A 20,406-nucleotide genomic window follows, 5' to 3' on the forward strand; every position below is an offset into this window, starting at 1 on the left:
CCAACCAGACCTTTCTAGTCAGCTCTCCTGTCTCTTGCACAGATCTGGACTATAGTGGTCACTAGGAATTTTAGAAAAAGAATTTGTAGTTGTTTGACTTGTCTTTAAATATACAAGAATACAGAAAAGAAACCCAGGAAAACCCAATGCGAGAAAAAGAAGCAGAGTTCCAAGACAACCACAGTTGTTACACAAAGAAACCCTGTCTCAAAAAACAAAGTCACAAAGTTGTCCAACAAGGGAGAAAGCATCACTGCATACGTGGGGACTCGGTTTTTTTTTTGTTTTTTGTTTTTTTTTTGGTTTTTTGAGACAGGGTTTCTCTGTGATTTTGGAGCCTGTCCTAGAACTAGCTCTTGTAGCCCAGGCTGGTCTCGAACTCACAGAGATCCGCCTGCCTCTGCCTCCCGAGTGCTGGTATTAAAGGCGTGCGCCACCACCGCCCAGCGGGGACTCAGTTTTGAACATTATTTACCTAGTAACCATTAAAGACTAACTACTGGTACATACAACACAGCAAGATGTTCTAACCAGTGTAGGACAGGGGCTGAAGAGATAGCTTAGTCTGTTAAATGCTTTCACAGCAACCCCTAGGAGAACTCACTTCCATCCCTAGAACAACATAAAAGAGTCAGGCTCTGTGGCGATTGCTTACGATCCAAGCAAGGGGGAAGGGATGTGAAGACAGAAGGACCCCTGAGGCTCACTGTCCAACCAGCGCAGAGTGAGTTCCAGAGACCCCTGTCTCAAAAATAAACACAAACGAGCACTCGGGAGGCAGAGGCAGGAGGATCCCAGCACTCGGGAGGCAGAGGCAGGAGGATCTTTGTGAGTTCGAGGCCAGCCAGGTCTACAAGAGCTAGTTCCAGGATAGGCTCCAAAGCTACAGAGAAACCCTGTCTCGAAAAACCAAAAAAATAAAATAAAATAAAAATAAATAAACACAAACTAGGCATGTTGGCTTTAATCCGAACTTGGGAGGCAGAGGCAGGAGGATCGCTATGAGTTCTAGGTCAACCTGGTCCTAATAGTGAGAACCTGTCTAAGTAAATTAATTAATAAATAAGATGGAAAGTTCCTGAAAAGGGTTGTCCTTTGGCCTCTACACACATGCTCACTCATCTGTGTTGGGACACATGCATGAAGAGAGAGAGGTAAAGACAATATCGTACCAATAGGGAAATGATAAATAATGATCTTAAAATAGTCTAAGTTACTTAGAAATGTTACTTAGAAATAGAAGCTGCACTGGGCAGTGGTGGCACATGCCTTTTATCCCAGAACTTGGGAGGCAGAGGCAGGTGGATCTCTGTGAGTTTGAGGCTGGCCGGATCTACAGAGCTAGTTCCAGGACAGCCAGGACTGTTACACAGAGAAACCTTGTCAAAGAAGGAGGAGGAGGAGGAGGAGGAGGAGGAGGAGGAGGAGGAGGAGGAGGAGGAGGAGGAAGAAGAAGAAGAAGAAGAAGAAGAAGAAGAAGAAGAAGAAGAAGAAGAAGAAGAAGAAGAAGAAGAAGAAGAAGAAGAAGAAGAAGAAGTAGTAGCAAGGCATGATGATACATGCCTATAAAACCAGCTTTTCAGGGGCAAGTAGATCTCCGTGAGTTCAAGGCCAGCCTGATCTACATAGAGATGTCTAGGTCAGCAAGACTACATAGTGAGACCCTGTATTAGTTTGGGTTATTATTGCTATGATGAAACACCACAACCAAAAGCAAGATGGGGAAGAAAGGATTTACTAGGTTTACCCTTCTGCATCCATAGTTCATCACTGAAGGCAGTCAGGACAGGAACTCAAACAGGGCAGGAACCTGGAGGAAGGAGTTGATGCAGAGACCATGGGTGGGAGGGGTTCCCATTACAGGCTTGGTCCCCACCTCTTGCTCAGACTGCTTTCTTATAGAACCCAAGACCACCTGCCAGAGATGACACCACCCACAATAGGCCAGGCTCTCCTCTAACAATCACTAATTAAGAAAATGCCCTATAGGCTTGCCTGTAGCCTGATCTCATGGAAGCCTTTTCTCAATTGAGGCTCCCTCTTCTCCAATGGCGCTAGCTGTGTCAAGTAGACATTAAACTAGCTGGCACAGACAGGAGGCTTGGGCTGGCCCAGGAAGATGGATTAATGAGTAAGAATGCTTACGTAGTATAAGCATGGGGGTCTGAGTTCAGATCCTAGAACCCATAAAATAAAAAGAGCTGGGCCTGGCTGAGTAGATATCTATAAACACACAAGCTATAGTGGGTAGGGATGGAAGGATCACTGGGACTTTTGCTGCCTACCTAGCTCCAGGTTCAAAGAAACAAGGTGGAAGGACACCTAATATCTAGACTCTCTCTGGCTCCACCCTCCCCTCTGTGTGTGTGCATGTGTGTGCAAGAAATATGAACATGGATAACAAAATGACGTGAAATGTGTGAAAGTGGCTGACTTTGGAATTGAGACTAAGGGTGGGTTGAGAGAAACATTATTATTATTATTACGCCGCTTATATACCAGCAATTTGACTTTTAAAAGAAATAAAGGAGCACACACACAGACACACACACACACACACGAGAAGTATAAAAGGCAAGCAGAACAGGGCCAACTGTACTCCTGTCACTGAAGTAGTAGTGATGAGGAAGGCGGGAGCTCTTCTCTGAAACAGAAGCTTCTGGAAGCCCCAAGTTTTGTTTTCCTTAAAGGCTTTTCCTCGTATGTGAATGGGCCTGAGGTTGCATCCAAAGCCATGAGCTTAGAGGGCGGACCGCAAGACATTCAAGATTCTAAGGAGGAACCTGGGGAGAGAGGGACCAAGTAAGGAGAATCCAGGCATTGTAAGGAATCTAAGGAGGACTCTGGTGAGACAGAGACAGAGTAGGGAGAGTCCAGGCATTGTAAGGGACTAAGGAGAAGCCTGGGAGGACAGGGACAGAGTAGGGAAACCAGGAGGCTGGTTGAGTTGCTGTCCATATGTACGGGATTAGCAAGAATTAATAGAATAATTGGCGATGCCAAGTGTTACTTGGTAGACGGAAAGACGGCTTAGTGGTTAAGAGCACGCACTGCTCTTGTGATAGAGCCGGATCTAGCTCCCAGCTCCAACCTTGGGTCACTGTAACTCAAGCTCCAGGGGACCCAAGGTCCTCCTCTGCATCCAAGAGCACTGCATCCAAGGGCGTACGCACGCGGACACACGCGCACAGACACACACACGAATATACATAATTAAAATATTTTAATTTTTTTTCAGTATTGCATTTGCTGTGTTTTCGTAGGGTCCCAGATGGGCACAGTCTAGAATATTTTTTAAAGGTTGGGAACGGAAGGCACACCCTGAGCATGAAGGAAGGTGAGCCAGACTGGAAAGGAATGGAAGCACTCCAGGTTCAGCCTGTCTTAAATTCTCTGATAGCAGAAGCTGCCTGATAAAAGGCGGAGGATAGGTGGGGCATTTTTTTCTTCTTCTTCCCTCCCCACTCCTTCCTCCCCTCCACCTTTCTGAAGCAGTACCTCACTACACAGATTAGGCTGGCCTTGAACTCAGGGGTCGGCCTGCCTCTGCCTCCCAGGTGCTGGGATTACATGTGTCCGGCCCTGCGCTCTCTCTCTCTCTCTCTCTCTCTCTCTCTCTCTCTCTCTCTCTCACACACACACACACACACACACACACAGAGAGAGAGAGAGAGAGAGAGAGAGAGAGAGAGAGAGAGAGAGAGAGAGAGAGAGAGAGAGGAGAGAGAAGAGAGAGAAGAGAGAAGAGAGAGAGCTTGGTTTTGAACTCAGCCAGGATCAGAGTTCAGAGCTTGCTCATTCCTGACCCAGAGGGTCCACAGGACCCAGTGGAAAAGCTTGTGTTAGCAGTCCTGTCCTTAAGTTCATAGGCTCTTGAGGACACATGAGAGCAGTCCAGGAATTCTGGGAACCTGTGGCTTAACCCAGATAAAGGGAATATCTGTCTTATTGTAGGACTGTTTTTCAATACACTAGATCACCTCCCCAGCTAAGAACCAGTCTCTCCCCCAGGGGATGGAGCAGAGTGCCTGGACTCCACGCAGCAGAGGGACAAAGGTTATAGGGAAGGAGTTAGGTGGAGGGTCACCTCTGGGGTCACTGGGGTCTGATTGAACCTATCTCCTTCCAGTTCGGTGACCCTGGACTGTCTGTGTAGAGGAGTTAAGAGGAGTTAAAGAGATAGAGAATGCTAACCACCTGGGAACTCAGAAGGCATCTCTGCAGATAAGGCATTAATCTGTCTAATCTTCAGAGAGCCGGAGGCTGCACTTTGATCAAGGGAAGAGCTTTTCTGCTGCAATTCCCACAAACTCAGGTTTGCTCTAAAAACCCCTCCCCACCCCCAAAAATCTTCTCGCTTCTGTCCTGACCACCAGCCGCTGGTGTTGTGGTATGACCAGTCCCGCAGCTCAGGGGAAGCGGCCTGGCCCACGACCTTGGAGGAACCTGGAGAAAGCTTCACCAAATGACAGTACTTTTCCACTGCACTGCTCGGCCACCTCAGCTGGCTTTGTGCTGTGTAGGGAAGAGGCAAAGGGCACCAGGCCGGCCCCAGCAGGAACCCACTCCAAATCTTCGTTCTCAGAGATGGGGGGTAGGGACGCTCTGTGGGTGAGGGGCAGCAGGCAGGAATCCTAGAAAGAGGAGGGGCTCTCCCTGGGAGCCTGGAGCCCACGAGTGAGGTTGGAGAAATTTGCATCTGTAAATCCCTCTGCAATGTTTTGGGGGATTCCCACTCCTCAGCCGCCCCTTTCTACTCTTCATCCTTCCAAAGATAAAGCTTAAAACAGTTCCAGCGCATCCGTGCTGGGTCTTGGGAAGCTCGAGTCTGCGTGCGGGGGGGGGGGGGGGGGGAAGGGAGGGGACAAGAGAGCTAGCGGTCCCGCCCGGTGATGTAGGCAGTCCGGGGAGGTGGAGCCGCTACGCCTGAAGGAGTTCCCACCGCAGCCGTGCTCTCGGTCCACCTCATCCAGCTGCCACCAAACCCTGCTCCAGAGACGTCCCTGCCGCCAAATAGGCGGCAGGGACAGTGGCAATCCTCCCCATATTCGGACCTAGGGGACATCCATTACTCCAGAGCCCTGACCCTCCTTGCTTCCCAGACGGCTGGAGTCATTCCCTGGGGAAGCTGTTCCGGGCCGATCAGCCGCCGCACGGGCATCTCCGCGGCCAGAACGGCTGGGCACCGGGCATCTGCGAAGCCAGCCCTGCGGGACACTGGGCATCACGCAACGACTGTCTCCGGCCTCCGCCCAGCTTGTCGCGAGTCCTGGGCGGTGGGCTTCTGAGAGCCTTTGGCCGACCCAGGACGAGGGTGAGCTCCCCTCGCTCCCAGTCCTTTGCGCCGCCGCGATGCTGCCCTGGAGACGGAACAAATTCGTGCTGGTGGAGGACGAGGCCAAGCGCAAGGCGAAGAGCCTAAGCCCCGGGCTCGCCTACACGTCGCTGCTCTCCAGCTTCCTGCGCTCTTGCCCAGACCTGCTACCGGACTGGCCCCTGGAGCGTCTGGGCCGCGTATTCCGCAGCCGGCGCCAGAAAGTGGAGCTTAACAAGGAGGACCCCACCTACACTGTGTGGTACCTGGGCAATGCCGTCACCCTGCACGCCAAGGGCGACGGCTGCACCGACGACGCTGTGGGCAGGATCTGGGCTCGCTGCGGGCCGGGAGGGGGCACGAAGATGAAATTGACGCTGGGCCCGCACGGCATCCGCATGCAGCCGAGCGAGCGCGGCGCGGGGGGATCGGGAGGTCGCAGGCCGACGCATGCCTACCTGCTGCCGCGCATCACCTACTGCGCGGCGGACGGGCGCCACCCGCGCGTCTTCGCCTGGGTCTATCGCCACCAGGCGCGCCACAAGGCCGTGGTGCTGCGCTGCCACGCCGTGCTGCTGGCGCGAGCTCACAAGGCGCGCTCCCTGGCCCGCCTGCTTCGCCAGACTGCGCTGGCGGCCTTCAGCGACTTCAAGCGGTTGCAGCGGCAGAGCGACGCGCGCCACGTGCGCCAGCAGCATCTCCGCGCGGGGGGCGCCGCCGCCTCGGTACCCCGCGCCCCATTGCGCCGCCTGCTCAATGCCAAGTGCGCCTACCGGCCACCGCCGGGCGAGCGCGGCCGCGGAGCTCCGCGTCTCAGCAGCATCCAGGAGGAGGATGAGGAGGAGGATGCGGAGGAGGAGGACTCCCGGGACAGCGAGGGAGGAACCCTGCAGCGCGAGCGGCCCGAGGTGCTCAGCCTGGCCCGGGAGCTGAGGACGTGCAGCCTGCGGGGTGCCTCGGCGCCTCCGCCACCGGCGCAGCCCCGCCGGTGTAAGGCCGGCTCCAGGGAGCGGGCGGGCCAGGCGCGCTGAGAGCACAGGGCTAGGACTTGGGCCCTAGACCCGGCCCAGCAGACTAACCAGGACTCTAACCCGGCCCTGCCCGCTTCCGCGCCCCCTGGTCCCTGGCCTGCCTCCCTCGCGATCTCCATAGTGGTCGCCTTGCTCCTCATCCTAGCTCAGGGTGAAGCCGGATATGCCCTTGATTTTTAGGGGTGGAGGGGAGTCCACATCTCCCCACACTAGGAGTTTCCCTGGTCCTCCACTGTGGAATTGTCCCCGCGCTTATGCCAGGTCTCTGTCCACAGATCAACTTGCTCTCTTCCAAAACAGCCTCTCAGGAGAACGGGGAAATATGTTTGCAGAAACCCTGGAGGGTGGGTTTGAACCCAGGACCCCGTCTAGGGTAGGAGTAATGGCCCTGCCCTTGGTCTCTTATTCCCTGTGATGCGAACCACCCTGGAGAGATTTCAGGTAAGGAAGAGAAGGGAGTGAGTGGGTGGGGAGAACTGAGAGCCCCACCCAGGACACCCACCTGGGGCCATACACACAGGGAGGAAGTCTTGGTCCTACACTTTCCCCTATGGAAAGCTCCTGATACTTCACTGCTCTGCCTGTGAGAGGGACTAGGATGGTCCTGTCTACGTGCAAAGGACAGAGTGGGGCCGTCTAACAGCCCTGCACTAGGCAGCTATCCAAGCCTCTGCCTTGGCATTCCTACAGGGCTCCACTCATCCCCTCACTGCAAACAGATAACTGGTCTACCCTGAATCCTGGACCACGATGAAACCTCCAAAGGAGGTAAGGACACATGCCCCCAAACAAGCCAAGGCTTTCAGGGCGAGCAGGTCCTGACCACAGCTGTACTATGCAGGATGAGGGAGAAAGGAAACAACAAAGAGGGAAAGAGAGTCCCTGCCCAGGTCTCTCCATAAGGCAATCAAAACCCAAAGATCTATGCCATCTACTGATCGTTGTAAATAAAGTAAATCTGCTTTTTCAGCTCTGTCACCCCTCCTGTGTTGTGTTTGCCAGGCCTGCTGGGGTGAGGCTGTCATCATGATCCCCAAGGACAGAAGGGCCCAGATAATAGCCCCCTTTAAGCATCGGCAGCCACCTCCCATGATCCTCCAGGGTGGGGATTGCTGCCTGGAAGCTGTTCCCGGAATGTCAGGGGAGGAGACAGTAACATATGCTTTGTCTGAAAACTGCACGAGCCAAGTCCCAGAGGAGCAGCCCCTGTCTATCCATCTGTCTGTCTCTGCCTCCCACGATGTCTGTACACCAAGGCACTCAGATGTAAGTCTCTCTGGGGCATTTGGCAGAGTTGGGGGTGTGTGCGTGTGTGTCTGTGTGTTGAGTTAGGGGACTTCTCTTTAGCCATATTATGTGTCATAGCCTGCGGCCCCACCAGGTTCAGGGATGGGAGGAGAGCGGAGGGTAGGAAAGGAGGATGCGCAGCCCAGATTTCTTTTGAAAGACTGGAGAAATGGGCCCAGCCCCTGCGACAGTGAGACTTGAGCTCTGATAGCCTCAGCCCTGGGCTGAGCTGGGCACGGATCCCAGAGCTACTCAGAGTCTGGACTATGACTGGTGTTCAAAATGACTCTCTTTCCCGGAGCTACTGGAACAGAAAGTGCAGCGGCCACTACACCATGGCTGAACCCTTGCAGGGCCAAAGGTCTGCTAGAAAGCCAGGACTGGCTTGGCCAGCGAGGCTGACAATGACCGACAAGGCAAAGATGTCCTGTCTGCTGCTTCCCTTGTACAACTAGTCAAGGCTTCCGCTGTTACTTTTCCCACACAGACAAAAGAAGAGGTGACACCATCACCCCTGGAGAGGATTGTGGGCTTTAGGGGAAGCTCTGGGGTTGGTTAAGACAGCCTCACCAAGTAACTAGGTCACAAGCGTGCTCTTCTAAACCCAAATGGCACAGCCGATATTCCTAAACTGCCCCACCCATGGGTACCAGGGCTAGGTACTGTGGCTGCTGGAGCCCTCTCCTGAAGCTGGGAAATTCTTACCCAAAGTGCTTAGAATCATAGGGGCAGACACTGGATGATAATTTACAGCCTTGCTCCCAGCCTCTGACTCCTCCCTCTCCCACTTTTCTTCTCTGGCAACTGCCCAACACCAAAGGCATTTGAATGCACCCTTGTAAGCATCCCCCTTCCCTCCTCACTCAAGCAATGCTCTCCAGCCCTGAAATGAAAGACCTGGGAGGGGTTCTCCTTGCTGCATCTCCATTTCCAGTATATGTGATGGGAGGAGGACCTGACCAGCATCTGTCGTCCACTAGTAAAGGATAAGGTAGGACACCACAAGCAAGCTAATAATGGCTCCCGCTGCAACCTGGCCAGGGCCAGGTGTTGGGGCTGTCTGGAAGGGGGTGTGTCCTGAAAACCATACCCTCTTCTCTAATCTTAGGCACCTGCAGTTGGGTAGCCTGGTGCTCTGTATCTCTTGTCCCAATTTCAGATTCCTTACTCGTAGAATAAAATTGGAAGTGGGTTGAACCAGTCTGGAACTCACTACTTAGCCTAAACTGACCTAGAGCTGACGGCAAAGCTGCATGCCTCAGCCTCCTAAACGCTTAGATTATATATATGGTGGCACACACTTTTCATCCTGGCATTCAAGGAGGAAGAACCGTCAGAACTTGGTGAGTTCAAGGACAGCCTGGTTTACAGAGCATTCCCCAAGCCAGCCAGTAACGTAAAGAGACCCTGTCTCAGAAACACACATTGTAAGCCACCACACCCAGCTGGACTATCAGTTTTTAAAACACATTTTTCCCAGTCTTAGATCTGTTCCAGGTACCACGGGGAAGAAAGGGGCTGAAAGAATGGGGGTTATTTCCCATCCTGCACTAACTACGGCCATGTGTAGGTGTGTGCGTACACACACCCCCTTTTTGACTGGGAGAGGCTCACACATATTAAGACAGCACTTGGGATGGAGAGATGGCTCAGAGATTAAGAGAACTGACTGCTGTTCTGGAGGTCCTGAGTTCAATTCCCAGCAACCACATGATGACACACACCCATCTATAATTAGATCTGGTGCCCAGAATACTATATACATAATAAATACTTTTTAAAAAAAAAAAACAGCACTCTACCTACTCACTGAACCTATATTTGGTGTGGTCTCAGTGATGTGAGTCTAGGATTCTTAAAAACTGATTTCTTTTGAGACAAGATTTCACTGTGTTAGCCCTCACCAAGGTCTGTCTGCTCTAAGTGCTGAGATTAAAGGTGTGCCCCACCATAAAACCTAAGTATACAAGCAGACTGGATATTTTCTCTCTCTCCTCTCTCTCTCCTCTCTCCTCTCTCTCTCTCTCTCTCTCTCTCTCTCTCTCTCTCTCTCTCTCTCTCTCTCTCTCTCTCTCTCTCTGTTGTTTTGAGACAGGATTTCTCTGTGTAGTCCTGGCTGTTGTAGAGCTCTCATTAGGTAGACATAGACCAGGCTGGCCTTGAACTCACAGTCTCAGGCCTCTACCACACCCTCCTCAATATTTATTTATTTATTATGTATGCAGAGTTCTGCCTGCATGTGTGCCTGTGTGCCAGAAGAGGGCATCAGATCCCACTATAGATGGTTGTGAATCACCACGTGTTTGCTAGGAATTGAACTCAGGTCCTCTGGAAGAACACCCAGTACTCTTAACCTCTGAGCCATCTCTCCAACCCTGAATATTTCTCTTTTTAAGTAATAGCATGCCCTCTGAACTTTCTAGCCTAAGGCTTGGGCTTGTTGGCTGACCCAGCCCAAGTTGTACTATCAGAACGATTTGGAGAATCTCAAACCCAGCAATAGAGGGTGGGAAGTGATGCCTGCAACTTGAGGATAGGTGCCAAAACTCTCCTGTGAACTCTGGACCTAAATCCATCTCTCCTGATGTCTCCAGAGGAGCTGAATGGTAATCAGTGTGACATACCACTTATATAGCTGAAAGTATATAGGAGCCAAGCATCCTGGTTCCCCAGTGTGTGTCTCCACACTGCTCCCTGGTTTTCCAAATGTCATGATGCATTGCTACCTCTAGGTGTTTTCACACGCGGGCTCACACTAGTGCGAACAGTTTTCACTTCAGCTCCACCTACCGGAAAATTTCCTTAGTGTATGTTCCTCTACTCTGGCCTCTCTAGGGAGGATCTCTGCCCTCAAACTTAGCTCAGGGCTTGGTCTCTGCTTTCCCCCATGGCCCTTGAACTACTGTGATCAAACATCTCCTCCCTCCTCATCCACCTTCAATTCCGCACTTCCTTGTGTGTGCCTACCTTGTCCACAGTAGGGCAGAGTTGGTGGCGCTCCATAATTATCTGTTGAATGAACACATGAATGAATGAGCCAGATGGAGGAGCCATCATAGGCCAGGAAACCAAGTGGGTGGAGGCACGGTCCCTCTGCCAAGCTTCTGCTGGGAGATATCGAAGGAGAACTATCCTCAGATGCCCTGTTCCGAGGGAAGGTGCCTGGGGAGATCCACACAGAAGTGAAGCCTCTGCTCAGTTCTCCAAAGCCCCGGCTCAGGCTCCTCTCCCCCTCCGGACTGGGCTCTCCCCCATGCTGACTTTCCCAGAGCAGAGCAGGCCACGGTGATGGCAACTCGCCTTCCAGACACACTGGCGGGGATTGGGACCTGGAAGAATGACCACATAGCCAGACACAGTCTCTTGATGAATACACAGGCAACAGACCTCGGCTCAGGCTGGGTGAGACAAGGTGAACGCCGGCCTGGTGAACTTGGTAGCTGTGTGGCTTCACACAGGTTCCTCAAGGCTTTTGGAGTCTTGGCTTCCCATCTCTGAGTGAGCTGAGGCCTTCGATGGCTGGAGGATAATTGTAACTTGTGTAACGGAGTACCTCTCAGTGTGACATGTGCCATTACCACTCTACCTGGAATGCTCCTGAACTCAAATGAGATCACATGCGTGGTCTTGGGAACCCCACAATGCTGGATCCAATACCTTAGACCTTTTTCATGTGTCTGTGATGTGCGTGTGTGTGTGTGTGTGTGTGTGTGTAGGTCTGATGCTGATGACAAAAGTCCTCTTTCACTTGCTTTTTTTTTTTTTTGTATTTTTGGTCTTTTGAAACAGGGTTTTCTAATAGTTATGGAGCCAGTCCTAGAACTCGGTCTGTAGACCAGGCTGGCCTCAAACTCACAGAGATTTGCCTGCCTTTACCTCCTGACTATTCAAATTAAAGGTGTGGGCCTCCACTGCCCAGCTTCTTACCTTACTCTTTAAGTTAGGGTCTATCAGTTGAATCCAGAGTTTTCCTGTAGGGCTAGGCTTTCTAGCCAATTTGCCTTGAGGATCTTCTGTCTCCGCCCTCCAAGGCTGGAATTACAGGGAGGCCATCACACCCAACTGGCATTTACATGGGATCTAGGGATCTGAACCATGACCCTCACACTTGCACAGCAGAGCCATTTCCATGGCCTCCCCTGTCTTTTTCATTTTAGTAGCCAGCACAATGCCAGACACACAGTAAGCACTCAGAGGTGAATGAATGAACAGTTATGTGCTCCAGGCAGCAATATTGATACACAAACTTCCCAGTCAAGGTATGATGGTACAACTGGCCTGCCAGAAATGAAAATATTCTAGACACTTACTTGTGTCTCTCAGTCTGACTGTCAGGCATTTGAAACAAAAGATTCCAAAGAAACGGGGTTTCTGCAGGAGTCTCAGGCTGGCAGAAGAAAAGGGAACGAGCCAAAGGGAGTTCTCGCCTGAGGAAAGAGGCATACAGCTTGTCAAACCAGCTGACAGGATGAGACCAAGGCCAGGGCAGTGCCACGTCAGGCCTTAGCCAGGCTACTTAGTTATCCGCTTAGCTCTCTGTGTCGCCCTGGCTGTCCTAGAATGTGCTCTGTGACCAGGCAGGCCTTGAACTCAGAGATCCGCCTGCCTCTGCCTCCTGAGTGCTGGAATTAAAGGCATGTGCCACCACTGCCCAGCAAACACTTTGTTTTGTAAGTTGCCTTGGTTAAGGTATTTTATCATAGCAATAAAACACGACGGACCTAATCCTACAAAGCCATGAGCTAACATAAACCCTCCCTCCCTTAGTTTGCTTCTGTAGGGTACGCGGCTCACATTAACGAGAAAAATTCCCCAGTGTGCAAACGCCTCAGAGGTAGACGGAAATTAAAGGCAGAGAGAGGTGAGGACCATAACCTTTATCACGGTGACCCTAGCTAGTAAGATGAGGCCGATACTATTGCATGCTGGGAATTCTTGAGAAAGAAGACCAAGGATCCTAGCATTCACAGGAAGTATGAGTAGACTCCTGGCATCAGCCCTCCCTGATTTGTAGTAGAAGCTGCTGCTGCTGCTGCTGCTGCTGCTTCCCAAGCCCACAGATAAAATCTGTCTCCAGCTCCCCCTCTGCTTGGATGTGGTCATGTGACTGCATTAAGCCACTAGACCAATGTGTGCAACTCTCAGACCAAGATCGTAGGTGTGTATAAATGGCAATTGCCTTATTCCCATGCCTGCCTGCTAGGGGCCTTCACCCAGGGAGTCCTTAGAAACTGCACACTGAGCAGGGTGGAGACTCAGCCAGCCCCGTGCCCACCACCAAGAACAGAATGAGATCTTATCATGAAATATCACAAACACAAGGGGCTTGTTTTGTTTTGAGACCGGGTCTCACTGTCACTTATACAGCCCTAGCTGGCCTGCAGCTTGCTATGTAGATCAGGTTAGCCTCAAACTCAGAGAACACCTTGCTGTAGCACAAATTCTAGTTGATCTTAATAATAAAAACCTAGAGTGAGATATTAGATATTAGGGGGTGAAAGCAGGCAGCCACTAGAGAGACCTTTTACCTCTACCAATGCTCAGACCAAAGGGGCCATCCTGTCCTCAGACTGTCTCCTCAGACTTCATCCTCAGACTGCAGCTGTCTCCACCAAACCTCAGATTGCACTAAATTCCTGTCTCCTCCCACCCTATATTCCTCTCTCCATCCAATCACATCACTCCTGTCTCTGCCTCCCTAGTGCTGGGATTAAAGGCATGGGATTCCAAGTGCTGGGATCACCTTTGTGCGAGCTCTGCTCCTTTTTTTAGACAAATCAATCTTGCATAGCCCAGGGTGGCCTTGAACTAACAGGAATCCCTCAGCCTCTGTCTCCAGAGTCCTGGGATTAAAGTTGTGTGCCACCACTCCCTGGCCTCTAGCGGTTTAGCTCTGCACTCTGATCTCCAGGCAAGCTTTATATAAACAAAATACTTGCTTCTGCCTCCCAAGCACTATTAAAGGCGTGTGCCACCATACCCATTGAGACTTGTTTAATATAGCCTGGAGCTGACCTTGGCTAAGGAGAGTCTGCTCACTCCTTGTAACCACTGTCAGGGTGTCTCTGATGAGTCGCTCTTCCACACGCTTAGACCCTGTGGTTCCAGAGAGTTGGCTCCCTGAATTCCAGTCCTGCCGGTCAGCACATCCACTCACTCGACTCTCAATGTTGGTCCAGGAAACATCCAGCTCATCGGTCACTTTTTGCATTACTGTGCCCCTGGCAAGAGGCAGTTTTGGGGAGGAGGTGTTTCTCTGTCTAACAATTTGAGGGGGCACAGTCCATTGTTGGGGGGCACGGTGTGGAGGCTCTGTGGGGGTGTGAGCATGGACTGTAACTTCTCATTTCTTTACATCTCAGTGGAACAGGAAGCAGAAACTGGACAGGAACTAGGGTCAGGCTATAAACCTAAGACCCGCCCTCCTCCCCACTGACCCACTTCCTCCAGTGGGGCTCTGTCTCCTAAAGGTTCCACAACCTCATGAGACAGAGTTGCCCAGCTGGGCCCAGATGTTCAAACAAACGAACGTACGGTGGCCACTTCACACTCAAACCATAACGCCATGTTGTCCCTCCCATTCAACACCCAGGGGACTTAGTCCTGGGACTTTTGCTGAAACTGTTGGGAAAAAGAGATGTTCACTTTCGGCTCGAGCTGCTGAGAGGGTGGGAGATAGATAGGTCCAGCACTCTGGCAGCCATCTTGCCACCACGAGGAAAGAGAACTTAGATGTGAAGGTAGCCCAGGGAAAAGCAGATGGAATGCTGACAAAGCAATACCAAGTCCCGTGGCTTCCCTGGGTCTCACCAATCCTTCCAGAGTTTTCTGTTTCTCGAGACAAGTTCCTTTCCTGCTGCCCCCGCCCCCATCAGTATGAGTTAGGCTCTCAGACTCCTACATCTAGAGAGTCCAGGCCTCACCCACCATTGCTGTTATCATCCAACGACCATTTTGGAAAAGTAAGATCATCGAAAGGCTTCAGGGCCTGTTACGCCACCTAACTAGAGACTATCCAGCCAGTCGTAGGATCTAGGGGCCCCAGACCCCTTTTCTACCTGGGGCTGCCTGGTCTCCCATCGCAGCTGCCCCTCATTGGCCTTCGAAGCTTCCTTTGGTGCTATTAGCTACTTCCTTATTGCTATGGTAACTTCAGGAAGGGAGGGTTTGTCCTGGCTCTCAGCGTGAGAGTGCAGTCCCTCGTGGTGCGGAAGCGAGATGGCAGCTGGTCACAGTCCGTCAGAAGTCAGGAAGAGAGAGATTACAGGCCACGCAATGGGCTGGCCTATCAGAGGACTTTAAAACAGTTCTCAGGCAAGGCAGCTGAGCTAGGCATAGTGGCTCAAACCTATAGGCCCAACACTCATGAACTGGAAACTGGAAGATGTGGTCTTCAAGCTACATAGTGACTTTGAGGCCACACTTGGCTACAGGAGACCTTGTCTCAAAAACTAAAGACATCAATAAACCAAAGAAAGCTGGAGTGAGGTCTGTCGGTACCACCCTGGGCTGAAGGGTTTTCTATCTGCTGGACAGAACTCACTGCATAGGAAATGAGTCAGAGCTGAGGAGGGGGTGGAAACAGACACAGCATGGATTTCCTGGAGAAGAGAAACGGAAAACCAGGAAAAGGAGATCCCACTGCAAGCCTCCCCTGCCCCCACCACTGCCCCAGCCTTCTGACCATGTCAGGCTTGTGAGGTGGGGTCTATTTCTGCATCTTTCTACAATATGAGGGATGGCTCAGGACACCCCTGGGAAGGGCCCCAGCTGCCTCTGAAGTGGAGTGCAGGAAAGGACTCCGTAGACAGGATAGTCTGCCTGTGATCTGTTCCCCGGGACCGAATGGGATCTTCCAGCAGCCTTTGAAAACGGGCAAATGCTATGGGATCAAAGAAAACACCCTCCCACCCTTTCTGCCTTGCTCAGTCCCCAGACCACAGAAGACCCAAAGCTCTCACTACCATGTCAGCCAAACCCACATCCCATTGCCTAGAGACCCTTCTCCCGACTCTGTAGGCTCAGACGGTGGTGGGTCCTGGAAAGGTCCTGCAGAAAGGACCTCCGTGGGGGTAAGTACCACCCAGGGAGCAAGCGAGGCACTCGGTAGAGACTGGATGCCTGGCTGCAAGGATGTGGCCCCAGACATTAGGCTCCTTAGAGATCTGTTAAAATCCCTCTCCCAAGATCATAAAAGCAACATGTTCTTATTTGAAACCAGAAGATAGCAAATACATAAGAAAAAGTGAATACCCTCCCCCTCAGGCACGGCTGATGTCCCATCCCCCATACCTCAGCACACACACACACACACCTACATAGTTGATATTACAGCCGAAACCAGCCTCCTCCCTACTCATGAACATAATACAGGTTTTTCAGCTTGCTTTCACGAAAACACAGTCCTTCTTTGACACGTTATCCTGCAAAGAGCTGTGTTTTTCACTTACCTCATGTGTGGCCTTGTAGCTTCCTGGATTTAAAGTCTAGTTCATTCTTTTTTTTTTTTTTTTTTTTTAGTTCATTCTTTAAATAGCTGCACGGTGCGTTCGGTCCTTCCTGTTTGGTATGCTGGGGCATCACTATTTGAAAAGGTGTCTAGCAAGTGTCTGCTGCGTGTAGATCACTGACTGCTCTTCCAGAGGACCCAGGGTCAATTCCAAGTAACAACACCCTGTCTTGCAACAGTAGCTCTCATGCCCTCTTCTGGCTTCTGGGAGTACTACACCCAACTCGTGCACAGACATAAACAGGCAAAACACTCATACGCATAAAATAAAAAAATAAGTCAGGTGTAGTCGTGCAACCCTCTCATCCCAGCCCTCAGGAAGCATCTCTGAGATTCTGAAGCCAGCTTTGACTACATCGTGAGTCAAGGTTACATACTGAGGCCCTACCTCACTAAATAAAAAAAATAAACAAACAAATTAATAACTTTTTTGAAAAGAGTTCAAGTCCAGCTTCTGCTACATAGCAATCTTGAGTCCATCATATCCCACATGAAAGGATGTTTCAATAATTAAGAAACAGATGGGGTGGGAAAGAGGGAGAGGAGGAATGGAAATGGCTAGAGAAATTATCATAAATGTGGATGGTAATTATTATGGGTAAAAGAAGACCAAGAAATATTTTTATTTTTAAATAAGTTTTAATTACATATATATTATACATTATATACAATTATATATAACATAATATATAATCAAATACAACATTATAATATTGTGGTTTATATATTATAGTATATATAAATATATTGTTATAATAATATAATATGTGGTGTTATTATATAATATATGATATAATAAGCTATATTATATATATAATTGTGTGTGAATAGGGAGGAGGCTGCCTGTGACAGCCTGCATGTGGATTTCAGATGACAGCTTTATGGAGATGGTTCTTTCCTTCTACCTCCACATAGGTTCCAGGGACCAAATCTTAAGTTACCAGGTTTTTGAAACAAGTGCATCTACCTACCAAGCCATATCATTGGCCCAGGAAATGATAATTTTCAAGTAAGTTAAAGAAAATATGTCCATTTCATAAACCGTGGAAAGAGACGAAGGAGGTGAGGCGGAATCAGAGGACAGGCTCCACTGTGGATCCCAGTCTGCCCAGCAGGCGCAGAGGCTCCACTGTGGATCCCAGTCTGCCCAGCAGGCGCAGAGGGGCCACTGTGGATCCCAGTCTGCCCAGCAGGCGCAGAGGCTCCACTGTGGATCCCAGTCTGCCCAGCAGGCGCAGAGGCTCCACTGTGGATCCCAGTCTGCCCAGCAGGCACAGAGGGGCCAGGGTGTTGCTGCAGTGAGGTTGGCTACAGACGTACCAGAACAGCTGAGAAGCATACTGATGCTGAGCTACTGCGAACAACTCTAGACCCCAGTGCAGAACCGGCCAGTCGGGAGAGCTGCCACCACCACCACTAACTCCAGAACTGCTCTTCCCAGGACAGCGGCCAGGACATGAATCCACGAATGCCCTTCACAGCACCGAGAAGCCGGGACCACGCTGGCACCAGGACCCACCTCTCTGCGGCTGCCACAAAAGAACCGAACAGTGCACCCAGATAACACAGGGTCACCTCTGCCTGGTATTCAAGTCCCCTTCAGACATTGAGACAGAAGTCCTGGCTGCCTGGGTGCCTGGAAGTTCCTTCTCCAGGCCTCAAGGCCCTGGAGCACAAGAAGCCATGAAGGCAGGCGTCTGGAGGGGCATCTCTGGTGTCCGCTCACAGCCCACTCATGATGATGGCAGGCGGCTGGAGGGACATCTCTGGTGTCCGCTCACAGCCCACTCATGATGATGGCAGGCGGCTGGAGGGACATCTCTGGTGTCCGCTCACAGCCCACTCATGACGCAGGCAGCTGGAGGGACATCTCTGGTGTCCGCTCACAGCCCACTCATGACGGCAGGCGTCTGGAGGGGCATCTCTGGTGTCCTCTCACAGCCCACTCATGATGCAGGTGGCTGGAGGGGCATCTCTGGTGTCCGCTCACAGCCCACTCATGACGGCAGGCGGCTGGAGGGGCATCTCTGGTGTCCGCTCACAGCCCACTCATGACGGCAGGCGGCTGGAGGGGCATCTCTGGTGTCCGCTCACAGCCCACTCATGACAGCAGGCGTCTGTAGGGGCATCTCTGGTGTCCGCTCACAGCCCACTCATGACGGCAGGCGGCTGGAGGGGCATCTCTGGTGTCCGCTCACAGCCCACTCATGACGGCAGGCGTCTGGAGGGGCATCTCTGGTGTCCGCTCACAGCCCACTCATGACGGCAGGCGGCTGGAGGGGCATCTCTGGTGTCCGCTCACAGCCCACTCATGACGGCAGGCGGCTGGAGGGGCATCTTTGGTGTCTGCTCACAGCTCACTCATCACTTCATTTCCACCCCACTTCCCCTTCCAAGACCTCTGTGAAAATACCATAAAGTGGTGTCACCCAACCTAAGGTAGGCATGTGCCAATCAAATAAGAACTGCTTTAAACTGGGCATTGTGGAGCATGCCTTTAATCCCAGCACTTGGGAGGTAGAGGCAGGTGGATCTGTGGGACAGAGACCACCCTGGCTTATATAGTGAGTTCCAGGATAGCCAGGCCTATGTACAAAGACCGTATCTTTAAAAAATATATAATAGCGTTATCCTTTGCTCCTAAGGGATCATTCACCATCCCATTGATTGCTGCACCCCACTCCTGCACGGGGGATCTGGGGTGATGTTCCTGTCTCCATGCTAGTCATGACTCCATTCGATAATCTACAGTTACACACTGGATTGTAGAGTTCACTAATCAAAAACCTCCCCGCCAAAAACAAACAAACAGATAACCGAAATCAAGGGTAACACCAGCAAGAAATTTGAGCATGAGAGATCAAGAAGAGAGGATACAGATTAATTCTGAGGTGCTGGCACACACACGCACACACACACATACACACACACACCTCACTCCGCAGCCTTGGCCTTCAGTGTGCCACTTGAACAATCTGAGGTTTGCCGTCACGGATCATCACACTTCATCGGGAGAGAGCCAAGGCAGGCCTGAGCCGTTCCTGCTGAGCAGATGTCACCTTCTATTAACTTTTACAAGTGGCCGAGGAGGTTGAAGATGCTCAGGGAGTTTCAAAGGATCTAGAAACAGACTTCTGGGTTTTCATGTGGAAGAATTGGTTACTATGCCAACCAGAACTCATCTCAGAGCTATTTATTCCCCCTCCCTCTCTCTGTGTCTGTCTGTCTGTTCAACCATGCATACGGAGTAAGGAATATGCAGTTGCCAGATGTGAGTCTCATCTTCCAAACCAGTGGGTTTTTTTTGTGGGGTACCCCGATGGAAACATGATTCCTTGGTGACGAAAATCTCTAAAGAAGCAGAGACCATGGTCTTAACAAGGGGGGGTGCCCTGGTTCCCCTTCTGTTGCTGTGATAAAATACCACAATTTAAAGAGCTGCTGAGCAGAGGAGGGGCTCGTTCGGCTTACTATCCCAAACTCACTATTCGAATTTACCATTCTGAATCGTTAAAGCCTCGCAGCAGGAACTGAAGCAGCTGGTCGCACCCCAGTCCCAGTCAACAGCAGAGAGAAATGAATGCACGCATGCTCACTGCTCAGCTCTCTCTCTCTCTCTCTCTCTCTCTCTCTCTCTCCCTCTCTCTCTGCTTCCCCAGGCCAAGCCCCAAACACACAGCAGTGTCAATCACGGCAGGATGGGTCTCCCCACCTCAACCACAGGCCAACTTGAGCTAGACAACAATGGTCATCTGTCACTGAGACGCTCTTCTCCAGTGATCCTAGGCTATAGCAAGTTGACAATTAAAGCCAACCATCACGGAGAGCAGAACTTTATGTTCCCTGCGCCATGAATTATGGAAGAGAAGTAGCTCCTCAGACTGGACTCTGGCTAGAGCATACACCAAATTTTTCACTGTGGATACATTTGAGGTTGTCTTCTGACTGACACTAACCACAGTGAGTTGTGTCTCCGACATGTAAAGCCAGGGGACTCTGGTAGCAAACTTGCCTTTACTTTTTTCGCTGAAAAAAAAAAAGGGGGGGGACTTCTGTTCAAAAGTGATGCTTTTTGGATCCCATGACATTTGGTGCTGATTATTTTTCAAGACAGGGTTTCTCTGTGTTAACAATCTTAACTGTTCTGGAACTCCCTTTGTAGACCAGTCTGGCCTCGAACTCACAGAGATCTGCCTGCCTCTGCCTTCCGAGTACTGGGATTATACCGCCTGGCCAACACTAGATATTTGTTCATCCCGCCTGAG

General features: G+C 51.1%; 1 protein-coding gene across 1 annotated transcript; it reads left to right on the plus strand.

Moving 5' to 3' along the window:
* The first annotated feature begins 4,969 nt into the window (after positions 1 to 4,969).
* On the plus strand, positions 4,970 to 7,302 carry Fam43b (family with sequence similarity 43 member B). The gene has a single exon (XM_057784727.1). The coding sequence runs from the start codon at positions 5,353 to 5,355 to the stop codon at positions 6,343 to 6,345; it is 993 nt and encodes a 330-aa protein (XP_057640710.1). The 5' UTR covers positions 4,970 to 5,352; the 3' UTR covers positions 6,346 to 7,302.
* Positions 7,303 to 20,406: the final 13,104 nt, after the last annotated feature.

This window comes from Chionomys nivalis, chromosome 11 (assembly GCF_950005125.1).
Source record: "Chionomys nivalis chromosome 11, mChiNiv1.1, whole genome shotgun sequence".
Lineage (NCBI taxonomy): Eukaryota > Metazoa > Chordata > Mammalia > Rodentia > Cricetidae > Chionomys > Chionomys nivalis.

Excerpts from the sequence above, each read along its gene's own strand:
- Fam43b (XM_057784727.1), top strand. The coding sequence starts at position 5,353 with ATGCTGCCCTGGAGACGGAACAAATTCGTGCTGGTGGAGGACGAGGCC.